The sequence below is a fragment of the Magallana gigas genome, chromosome 2 (assembly GCF_963853765.1).
Source record: "Magallana gigas chromosome 2, xbMagGiga1.1, whole genome shotgun sequence".
NCBI classification, from domain to species: Eukaryota; Metazoa; Mollusca; class Bivalvia; order Ostreida; family Ostreidae; genus Magallana; species Magallana gigas.
Window position 1 is genome coordinate 758,990 of NC_088854.1, and position 12,481 is coordinate 771,470.

General features: G+C 36.7%; 1 protein-coding gene across 4 annotated transcripts in view; it reads left to right on the forward strand.

Annotated features, from left to right (window-relative positions):
• LOC105318437 (myotubularin-related protein 6) overlaps nt 1-12,481 on the forward strand; it is a 28,969-nt gene that overhangs the window by 3,803 nt on the left and 12,685 nt on the right. For 2 of the 4 annotated variants that reach the window (XM_066074401.1, XM_066074404.1), the window contains exons 1-2: nt 2,935-4,135; nt 5,883-5,999. In XM_066074401.1, the coding sequence (XP_065930473.1) occupies nt 4,010-4,135; nt 5,883-5,999 (243 nt within the window). In that variant the 5' untranslated portion in view covers nt 2,935-4,009. Of the gene's footprint in view, nt 1-2,931; nt 4,136-5,882; nt 6,000-12,481 lie in introns of those variants that run through there. The other 2 variants (XM_066074402.1, XM_066074403.1) reach the window with 2 other exon arrangements.

The window sequence follows — 12,481 nt, forward strand, 5'->3', positions numbered from 1 at the left end:
CAGAGACAAGAATGGCTCTGAGGGCAGTCATAGGAGGAATGCCCCAACAGGGAGGTAGAGAGTAGTGTTGAAAATGGCCCTTGAGGGCATTCATAGGAAGAATGACCCCTAGAGGGCAGTTGAGAGCTGTGTTGAAAAAATGGCCTTTGAGGGTAGTTATAGCTATACAAACAGATGTGTCAGTGGAATAAAACTGATTATCTTTTTAAGGAATTCAAGAAATCATGCACCTCAAACTTCAGAGGGTAGAAGCTAGGGTGTTAAATCTTGATCAAAGACTAGACTTGATCTGGAGGATTTGGCAGTCACTGTGACTTACCGTAATTAATTCTGAAAACTGTTGATTAAGGAGACTGGATTGTCAACAAATTGTTCATTAGATATGCTTTAAAATTTTACACAACGTCAATTGTGGGGGCGGTAATGATGATTAGTTCCCATTATCTATTAAATGCTTCCTAAAGGCTTGGGTCTCAAACAGCATCTTACAATGTGCATTACTAAATTAAATACACATCCATAAAATGAAAACTGATCATATCGAACGTCCACCATAATGTCCAAGGGAATCAACTTTTAATATACCCCTCAACTTGTTCAGTTAATTATGGGAAGAGATTACAGTAAGCAGCACAAAAACATGAAGTTGTTTATAATGTTCAGTAACCAATATTTCTGTAATATTTCACTCCTTGGTGAGGAGACCAGACTTTTTTGGAATATTATTGACTGAATTTCAGTCCTTTTTTTAAAGTCTCACACTATTTCAATATATCATAAAGTGGGGGCAAAGTTTGATGAATAATTTACTGTCAGATTTCAATAAAGATACTGATATTGATGGCGATCCACATTCATATAGTCCCCTGATGAATCCAACACCTCTCGCATTGAGCCCGTTAATTCCACCACCGATTATCTCGCACATCTATTACTTGTTTCCTCTTGAGACTGCATATGACAGCCATAATTTTTTGGGAGATTATTATTTAATTGGTTAATTCATTGCGTGACAGAAAGTGCTAAACATATTTTAATAGTCGACAATAGAGTGATATAGGAATGTTATGTTAATAGAACACTATAGAGTGATATAGGAATGTTTTTTCTGATTATTTCACATACTGTGTGCTTAATATTGGAATTTGAATCTTGGAGTGTTTTAAACTTATAGCCTAGGGTTTTAATCCGAATTCCATTAAATCCTTATATGGTCATAGATGGCAATCAATGTCTATAAGAGGGAAAACCATATCAATTTCCATTTTCCAATTAGTTTTCATACAAAAATGGTTAGAAGTAGGCTGAATGTTAATATGATTGCAAAATACTTTTGAGATGTTGACTGAAATGATACAGTATTTTTCTTTGTCAATGATCCATTGCCAGGTATTTGGTTATACGTGATTGGCAGATTGTATGTACACAGAGGCCAACTTTACATCAATTCTTGAGATGTATAAGGGTTGGATAAACACTGAATGCTGAGTATATTTTGCTTGTTGCTTTGGTCAGCTATCTGCTGCTGGGAAAGTCCTCATCTGCTACAGACATGCAAACAACCCATTATTCTGGCTAATAACAGTTTATGGTCCAGCTAGCTTCAAAGTGATACCAAGAGGAAGAAGTAAATACGCATAACAATTAAGTTAGATTTAGGAAAATCTGTAAAATCAATGTTGAAGACGATTTTAAGAACTTGGTGGTCTGTCTGTGTGTCAGTTTCTATCACGCCTACACTAAGTTCTTTACTTGTAACAAAAGACTTCATTGTTTGATTGCAATAAATTGATTCTAACATAGAGTGACATCTCTAAAGAAACCGTCCAGGGATCAGGTCCAAAAAGTGTCTAACCACCTCAAAACACTTTGTCCTGATGCGGCCCTCTGTATCATTTCTTGGCATCAGAAATCAATACGGAGTGTCCTGTTTTCCGGAGATCCTGACGTGATTGTGTGTACTCTGGTAGACCTTGGTTCCCGGGCCTTCCAGTCCAGCGAATCTGCCAGATGGACAAATGATATTTAATATCAAAACAAATTCTGAAGTAATGCCTAATCCTCTCCTGTATATGATGTATGAGCGACTGTGTAATCAGATACAGGATCAGATTGGAAGAATACGATGAAAAATTGTATTAGCAATATGGCTGTATTAGGATAATGTCCATGCCTGATGAGAAATATCAAAGAACATGGGAGATGCTCTGGAGACTGATGTCTGTGCACACCATGGTGTCCTTGCATGCACTTCACACAAAAAAGTAAATCACAAAAACAAAAGGAGAAAAAGATACATGCATATCAAATATGAAATCTTTGAGGATAGGGACGAAGGAGACTTTTGTAATATAGAGAAGGCTCAAGTTGAAACATGCACTTAGTCTTTAATACCAGGTATACCCATTTCTTTTTAGAGAAATCCAGATCCCATGTTTGGGATACTCATTTTTAGGATGCATTGGATCTCTAGGAAATCCATTTTGACCGAAATAATGTAAGCTAATGACCTAACATGAAAATAACTCATAATTATTGGGGGGTTTTTTTTTTGGGGGGGGGGGATCTACCACTGACCACCAGATACATAAATTATAGCCCTTTTATATGATGGTTTTAAAATCACCCTGACCAGTTAGATTGTGAGGTACGTAGCAAATAATTGATGGTATATGTTAACAGTAATGTATATTATAAAGAGTTGTAGAGAAATTGTTGGAGTAATGCTTCGGTGATAATCTATTGTAAAAGAATATTTTGGTCTGGAAATTTGACCCGTCAATGAGTGCCAACTGCTGGTGCACTGAAGATGAACCCATATGCATATATTACCAAGGAGAAACTACTGTAGTAATTATTCAATTAATTATTCATTGGTTGTATTGGTCTGTATGAAATTCCAGCACTGGGCTCTTGTATCAACATGTCCCCTGTCTGTTTCACTCCTCAGTCTGCAGTGCTGGATGCCTGGGGTAGATTTTTGTAGGCTGGAGAGAGACTTCTGTGTGACTTCTGTGTGCTGCTGGGGATTTCATTAGCAGGTATTGATGGGAACCTCAGTAATCAGAGGTTGTTTCACTGATTCAATAGGCCATCACAGCTGTCTTTATATGGCTGGATGTCGTGTGGAAGCTTATGAGGAATTAATCAGTGACTAAGATTATAACCCTCGGGACACACTGGTCACTTCATCTGGACCACAACTCTACTGAGGGAGATAAGGCGGCTGATAGTAAATCTTGGACATGTGACCAATATCACATCAAGGTTGAAATTCTACGTAATTGTAATATCTACAAAGGTTGTGAGCAATGCAACAAGTGAATTTTTGATTTGGGGAAAAAGTGAAAAAAGCAACAAATTTTGGTGTTTATAGTTGATGCATAAAGTAGTCGGGACTTGAGGCTGTGAGTGATACAGAGCTTGGTGTATCCAATTGATTGGACGCCGTCACGGAGGAGATTCCATGGCTTGGTCTCATCTCATGAACAGCCTCACAGAGTAGGGTTCGGACTCGGATGGTACTCTGCTGAAGGAGGTACTTTGGCCTGTGGTGGGATTATAGTGCATGCAGTCAATAATTCAGCATATCTGTGTATGGTGCAGCTCCTGCAGAAATATTGTTACAGTACATTTCATTTAATGCTTCAAACTGCTTTGATCTTACAGTGACTTATATGAATTAGGCACTCTAAGGAATTTGTGTTGGAAAGGAAAAAAACCATCAACAAAAAGCCAACATGCAATCAATATTCTGGTGAGTGAGGCAATAGTTGTATGAGGAGCTGATAAAGACACAAGTTGTTGGTCCGTCAAGGGAAATACACTTATAGAAGTAGAGAGTCGGGGGATCATAAGTATCCCAATCGTCGTCAATATCCCAAACGTCAATATCCCAAACATCGTCAGTATCCCAAACGTGGTCAATATCACAAACATTGTTGGTATCCCAAACATCGTCAGTATCCGAGACATTGTAACTGTTTGTGCCTGACCGGGGGCCGTCTTAATGAGTGTACTGGAATGGACCCAGGACAGACTGGATGACTTGGAGTGCTTCGCTCACCACTTGTTTCAAGACATGGGGAATATACTAGACCTTAATCTACTGAGGGAGGACTCGATTAACAAGCAGGTATAGAGGAACACTTTTTGTTGAGTGTATAGTGATATCAATTTTACAGTTTTTAAATTAATGAATGCAGCCCATGAATACCTGAATATTGTGCAGTCGTAAATTACTGGCGATTGTTTTTTGTAGGGGAAGGTTAAAGCATTATTGACATATTCTTTGAAGATAAATATGCATTACTATTGATGTGGCGTCTAGTGTCAATTGCTGGAGATTAATGTTTGTTGTTTGTATTCTGTGCTACAGTGATATGGAGAAAGGTCTATATTTTATTCTGTTCAGGCTTGTTGCAACAAAACTCTTTACAATATGAAGGCCAAAAAAATAAGGGGAAAATCAATAAGATCATTTTTCAATTTCTAATGGGTTTTAAGTTGAGGTAGTTGAAAAACGATCTGTATCATATAATTTGTTTTACTGGTATTCTTTGATTTAGAATTGTAACAACAATAATGGGAGTTGTATATTCTATGCACCATTGTTTTTGTTGTGCAGGAAATGCCACAAGGACCACTTGGCCTTTGATGTTTTGATCATTGTTGTTAAAGTTCAAAATTTCTCCCAATTTTTGTCACATCCAAAAACTTGTATAAAATTTTTTAATATAAACAGTATGTAAAATCAGGGAACATTGTTAAAGAGCTTTAATAGATTGATGGGTTTTTTCTTGGTATTGTTCAGTATCTGGACTTGGGGCTGACAAGTTCATATTTGAAAAAAAAAGATACTTGCCAATATAAAAGATGGGATAGTATCTACAAATTACATTGACTTCATGGTCTCAATTAAGGTATCCGATCCATATTAGGACCTAATTTTTCCAACCTTGAATATCCATCATGTATTTAATACTCTGATATTAATTTAAAGCATTTTAGAGTAGAGAAAGATTTACCGAAAGAAATTTTCAAAAATATCATTAACTAAGCAGTAATTAATAAATGAAGATTGCATTATGGTCTATGGGGACAAGTATATTTTTTTAAATAAAAAAATAAAAACTAAGAATATCGATAAATGCCTTGGTGGAAAGGTATATTTTGTTCTTAAGAATACAAAAACCTTTGAAAATAAATTTTATACTGTATAGATTGTTTAAAAACTAATTTTTATAGAATAAAAGAAAAGGGGGACAACTCTTCAAGAAAAGGATAAGGTCATTAATTAGGACACATTCCACTTTTACATATTAATCCATAAACATGACAATTATGTCCAAGGATATGGAGTAATAACCCCATACACATCTGTTATGCACCCAGAATCATTGAATCTGGGGCTATTCTGGATCGGATACCTTAAGGTAATATTGAAAAGGTTTTACAAAATTCCAAGAGGACATATGCATGTATTAGCATTTACGATAAATGATACTCATATCAGATATTTCAGCAAACTATTCTCTGTTTTATTCAGTGAATACATTGAACAAATCTTGTTCAAACATCCCTGTGTTCCCAAAAAGTGCTGAGTTCTTTAAAATAACCCAGCACTTTGTTTATTCCAGTAAAATATATAGACTGAATAAAATACAAGCAACAACAAATACTTATTTTCTTAACTTGATCATAATACGATGAAAATAACAATTCATCAAGGTATGGTCTTGAAAACTTTCAAGAAGGGGGATTAAAAAGCTGGCTGGTTCGGTTAAATGATTATTACAGATCTAATAACCTTTTAACTTTGTGTTGGATAGGTTGGTTTAGTTGTATGAATTTTACACCTGTAGTAACTCTGTCTTTGACAGGTAGACAATGTGAAGATGGTGGAGAGGTTTCGGATCCGACACCCTGCCGTAGGGACACTCTACCTGACCACCACACACCTGATCTTTGTGGACAGCGCCGGCAAGAGGGAGACCTGGGTGAGTAGCTGCTGGGGTCAGGAATCGGGAGGGGGCAGTAAATACAGGGGAGTTAAACCTGTAGATATTGGGTCTGTAGCTACTGGGTTCAGAGTGGGGTAGTAATTACATGAGTTACCTGTAAATGGTAATAAGATCCCAACTGTTTATACTGAGTGTATAACCCAGTAGCTGCTGGGTTCAGAGTGGGGCAGTAATTACATGAATTACCTGTATATTGTTATTAGAAGATACCTGTATAAACTGAGTATATTGGGTCAGTAGCTGTTGGGTTCAGAGTAACAGTGTGAGTTACCTTTGTATAAGTTGGGTCAGTAATTACCTTAGATTAGATTGGGTCAGTAGCTACTTAGATTTAAGTGAGGTTATATATATACTGTAAGTGCTTGTTTAGTCAGGAGCTTCATTTGGTTAGATAATGGGGGTATTTGTGCCAGAAATGAGTTGGGTCAGATAGAATAGGGCATAGATACATAAGTTACCTGTAAGTTTCAAGCACACGGTTACCTGTAAGGTGAGGAACCAGTGCAATGTTGTGTACCTGCATACAGCTTCCGGACTCACTGTTATCCCAGCTAGCTGTTACAATTAATAATGTAACCCTATATTGTAATGCTGATGTGACTGCAGATTCCATTGGAAACTTTTTTAATCTGACAATGGAGATTGAAGTATATTGTTGTCCAGGGAATACTTGCTGGTTATTAATTGATCAGAATTTACTGTGTCTGCCACGATCAACAAATACACACTCTATAATGCGACATATACACAAGTCAAGTCTGTCATTGTCATGATTTTGATGAGTTGATAATTCCTCAAAATCTGTCTTGATGTCATGTAAAGCTTGGACTTTTTGCATTTGAGCAATTGTGATAACTCAATAGAATGGGGAAACAAAAGTCGCAGAACAGGCCCAAGTAAGGACCCAAGGGGCCACATTCTATAGACCACCATTACAATATTACCAAGTTCACAATCAATAATCTAAGCTCTTTAGCATTCCGTTTTCATAAGAAAGTATTGGTGCATCTACAAAGACATTTTCAATTGATCACATTTGTGCATCAGAGACTGCCCTGTTTCTATTACTGATGTAAAACTCCATTAGAGTGATTGAAATGGGTTTTTTTCCTAAAATGTAATTTATGGCAAATATTGAAAGATTTTTGTCCACCTTAAGTTCTATCAGGAAAGGGTTATTGAATCAGACCATTAACATTCTGTGGATTTAAGATAATTATATTGAGAGTACTCTGCAGTAAATAGTTTGTTTTTGTTGAAGTCATTTTGATTTATTTTATGAAGTCATCTGCATTCCCCTTGAGTCGATTAATAATCATTGGTAAAAAAGCCTGTTGGTTAGTGAAAACTGAAGTTAATGTATATCGTGGTAGTTTATCTTTTAGACGATTCATTGCTGCATAACAGTGCTTATTGCTGTTGCAATTATTACTGAATGCCATTACTCTTTCAGACGTCACTGCTGCATTTGTATTATGCTTTAGCAAAATCACTGTTGAGCAATTCTCAGTAACAACATAGGAAAATTTCGCAATTTAAAGCAAAAGATTTTCCTCTGTTGAATTTTAGGGTTATTTACTAATAAAAAAGCAAAAGGATTGAAGCATAGGGTAATGCTCTTATAAGTATATCATGCATGGAAACAGTTGAACGGAGCATAGAATAATTTGAATTTTGTTGTTGAAGCATATTAGGATTAATCACTGGATGAAGCACATGATAATTTATTTTTGGGAACATAAGATAATTCATTGGGAGAAGCATGCATAGGATAATTCACTTTTGGTGAAGCTAGGGATAATTCACAAGGAGAAGCATAAGATAATACACTATAGAAGAAGCATAGATTTATATACTCTTTGTAGAGCATAGGATTATTCACTTGGTGAAGCATAGTAATTAAATCACTCTGGGTGAAGGACATAAGATAATTCACTCTATATAAAGCAAAGGATAATTCACTAGGGATACAAGATAATTAACTCACTCTGTGTGAAGCATAGGATAATTGACTCTATATGAAGCATAGTTTAATTCACTCTATATGAATAATTTACTCAGAATGAAGTTTAACAGGATTTCTCTGACCAATTGGTATTTGTTTCTTTATCCATACAGTTTTTATCATTCAAGTTTAGGATTTTTATTCTAAACCTTGGAAAAAGATTGTTGGCATTAAGAATTCTGTAAAGGAAACTTGAGATTTGAGTAGAAAGAACATATCTCTAAAATGGCTAAAAAATAAATTAAAAGATCAATTGAATGCAAATCTAATCCAGTAATAGGATGTTCTTGCAATACAAATGCATTGAATTTCAGCAATTACAGACAAGTGTCTAGAAATTGAAGCAGTTTATTTTAATAAATTCCAACTCTATGAAATAAATCGTGATTAGACATTGATGTGATTTAGCATGGAATTCATGTTTACTTTTTATTTTCACCCTAATTCTCGTAGTGTAACAGTCAGGAAAAAATAACAACTGAAAATTTACAAGTTAATGGTTCATCAAACACTCAAATCAATTATGATGAGGCTTTATTTAAATAATTCCATTACTATACTATAGTTTGTTATTTTCAGGGTGTGAATGCACCATCTCATTAAGTAGAAGGACTTAATTTCTGGAAATTAATGATTTTGATAACTAAGGTGTGACGATTCAAAACACAACAGTAAATGGGAGTAGTTTTTTTCAAACAGCACGCAAATGTTTGAACAAATTTACGTAATGGGTTTTATTTATTGCCCACTGATTAAAAGTTTCAGGAAATAGGATGACCTTTTACTCAATATGCAGGGTTCTTATCAAGTTATGGGACAAAAAGAAACGGTACTATAGTTCTGTAGTCAAAAAACCCTTCCTACAACCATGTAATAAAATGAATATCAATTAACAGCTATTTTTTTTAATGAAGAAAGAAAATAATTTTTCAAATAATTCAAAAGATAGCAAAAATTACAGAAGTACAGAAGAAATTTAAGTTATTTCATAGATTTTACTTTATTTAATCAAACTGTTTTCAATATTTGATTTTAATTCATGATTGAGGCTCGTTTTCCATGACATTCTTAAGATTTGAAAGAATCTTAAAACTTTGATCATTGACCTCATTTGATTTTTAATATTAAAACATCATAAAAGACAAGGCATGTTGAGATGGTTAGAGTTATAAAACAGACATTTCTGTTATACCCCTGTAAACAGTTACTGTATAACTCTATACAAAAAAAGTCCAGCATTTTGACTGTTGGACTGGAACTGTTGGATTGGAACTGTTAAAATCGACTGTTAAAAAAGACTGTTGACCGGTGACGTCACATTCCGCGAAAACGTGTTATTGATTAGAAGGGGTATAACAAAACAGTTGTTGACTGTGTCTCAGGCAACAGTTGATCTGTCGGACCGGCTCGCAAACTGTTGCCCGTGGCCTTCAGCCTTGGGCAACAGTTTGCGAGCCGGTCTGACAGATCAACTGTTGCCCTCGACCCCAGTCAACAACTGTATACTGTTGCGCCTTGTAGCACCAGTCATCAACCCATAGTGTAGGGTCCTTGAAGCTCTTGGACAACCAGTTGTTTTACCAAGTAAAGAATTGATTTGACTATAGTTTCTTAGTATATTTGAATCCTACAGGGATCTTCATTCTTACCTGATAATTCTATCATTAATTCAGGATTGATTCACTTCAAGTCAAATTAACCATTTACCTTGAATGAGTTGCTAAAAAATCTAATTATAGCAAAATTGCTTTCTGAGAAATCCATGAACTTCAAAGAGCGGTAGAAAGGTTCAATCAATATGGAAGTGTTATTTCAGGTTTAATTTCTTACACACAATCAGCTCATAGAATCCGTATTTGTTTAACAAAGGAAGCAAAAAACATAATCTGCAAGCTACAGGCTTCAGATGACATCACACAATTAGATTCCACTTAGAAGTAAACTACAATGCTCAGTCTGAAATCCTTTGATGTTAGTGTAAAGAAACAAAGACAGAGGAAATTCTGCTGTAAGGTGGCCTCTCCCTAAACTATTGCTTCTCACAGAAATCGAACACTCAAGGATTGTGTACCTCAACAAGGATGAGTTTATTTTTCTACTCAACTTACATCAATCAAAACTTTAGAAAGCCTAAAATTGAGAAATGAATGATAAATTTTAGCTTATTCAAACAGATTAATTTTTAAAACTCAGATTTTGTACAAAGGAAAAGTAAATATTTTGCTAAATATCAAGAATTTTGTACATGTGTCTAATAAAGAAACTATATTCTCCGTCGATCACGAACACATTAGAACTTGTACACTGAGTGGTGGCTGCTGTCCAGAATCTTTTATTGGATGTATCTTTTACCATCACTGAGCTTGATTAATTTGGTTTTCCTATCATGCCAAAAACCATTATGTTCTAATGGATGATAGAAGAAAACAGCAGGATATTTTGGGGTCCTTTTAGCAGGAACCAGGAATCAATGAAACCAGATTCTTGTATACAGGGAGATTCCGAGATAAGGAGTCCGGACTGTTGGGGAGCTGATGGATGAGACCCTGAATTTTTGGCTTCCTCTGTAACAGTCCTGGGGTTTTACAGAGACCCTGTATAGTTGGCCTCCTCTGTAACAGTCCTGGGGTTTTACAGAGACACAGTATTTTTGGCTTCCTCTGTAACAGTCCTGGGGGTTTACAGAGACCCTGTATTTTTGGCTTCCTCTGTAACAGTCCTGAGGTTTTACAGAGACCCTGAATTTTTGGCTTCCTCTGTAACAGTCCTTTGGTTTTACAGAGACCCTGAATTTTTGGCTTCCTCTGTAACAGTCCTGGGGTTTTACAGAGACCCTGTATTTTTGGCTTCCTCTGTAACAGTCCTGGGGTTTTACAGAGACCCTGTATTTTTGGCTTCCTCTGTAAGAATTCTGAGGTTTTACAGAGACCGTGTATTTTGGCTTCCTCTGTAAGAATTCTGAGGTTTTACAGAGACCGTGTATTTTGGCTTCCTCTGTAAGAATTCTGAGGTTTTACAGAGACCGTGTATTTTTGGCTTCCTCTGTAACAGTCCTGGGGGTTTACAGAGACCCTGTATATTTGGCTTCCTCTGTAACAGTCCTGTGGTTTTACAGAGACACAGTATTTTTGGCTTCCTCTGTAACAGTCCTGGGGTTTTACAGAGACCCTGTATTTTGGCTTCCTCTGTAACAGTCCTGGGGTTTTACAGAGACCCTGTATATTTGGCTTCCTCTGTAACAGTCCTGAGGTTTTACAGAGACCCTGTATTTTTGGCTTCCTCTGTAACAGTCCTGGGGTTTTACAGAGACCCTGTATTTTTGGCTTCCTCTGTAACAGTCCTGAGGTTTTACAGAGACCCTGTATATTTGGCTTCCTCTGTAACAGTCCTGAGGTTTTACAGAGACCCTGTATTTTTGGCTTCCTCTGTAACAGTCCTGGGGTTTTACAGAGACCCTGTATATTTGGCTTTCTCTGTAACAGTCCTGAGGTTTTACAGAGACCCTGTATTTTTGGCTTCCTCTGTAACAGTCCTGAGGTTTTACAGAGACCCTGTATATTTGGCTTCCTCTGTAACAGTCCTGAGGTTTTACAGAGACCCTGTATTTTTGGCTTCCTCTGTAACAGTCCTGGGGTTTTACAGAGACACTGTATTTTTGGCTTCCTCTGTAACAGTCCTGAGGTTTTACAGAGACCCTGTATTTTTGGCCTCCTCTGTAACAATTCTGAGGTTTTACAGAGACCGTGTATTTTTGGCTTCCTCTGTAACAGTCCTGAGGTTTTACAGAGACCCTGTATTTTTGGCTTCCTCTGTAACAGTCCTGAGGTTTTACAGAGACCCTGTATTTTTGGCTTCCTCTGTAACAGTCCTGGGGTTTTACAGAGACACTGTATTTTTGGCTTCCTCTGTAACAGTCCTGAGGTTTTACAGAGACCCTGTATTTTTGGCCTCCTCTGTAACAATTCTGAGGTTTTACAGAGACCGTGTATTTTTGGCTTCCTCTGTAACAGTCCTGAGGTTTTACAGAGACCCTGTATTTTTGGCTTCCTCTGTAACAGTCCTGAGGTTTTACAGAGACCCTGTATTTTTGGCTTCCTCTGTAACAGTCCTGGGGTTTTACAGAGACACTGTATTTTTGGCTTCCTCTGTAACAGTCCTGGGGTTTTACAGAGACCGTGTATTTTGGCTTCCTCTGTAACAGTCCTGAGGTTTTACAGAGACCCTGTATATTTGGCTTCCTCTGTAATAGTCCTGTGGTTTTACAGAGACCCTGTATTTTTGGCCTCCTCTGTAACAGTTTTACACTTCACTGACTGGTATGGCTGTAGCATTACTGTAATGGCCCAGGCCCCTATAGTCAGGACCTGTATTGATTACATCTCCTCGGAACACTTGGTTATTCACTGCTGTCTTAAGTTACTGTATGGCAGCTAAATAGTCGAACTTCTCTGAT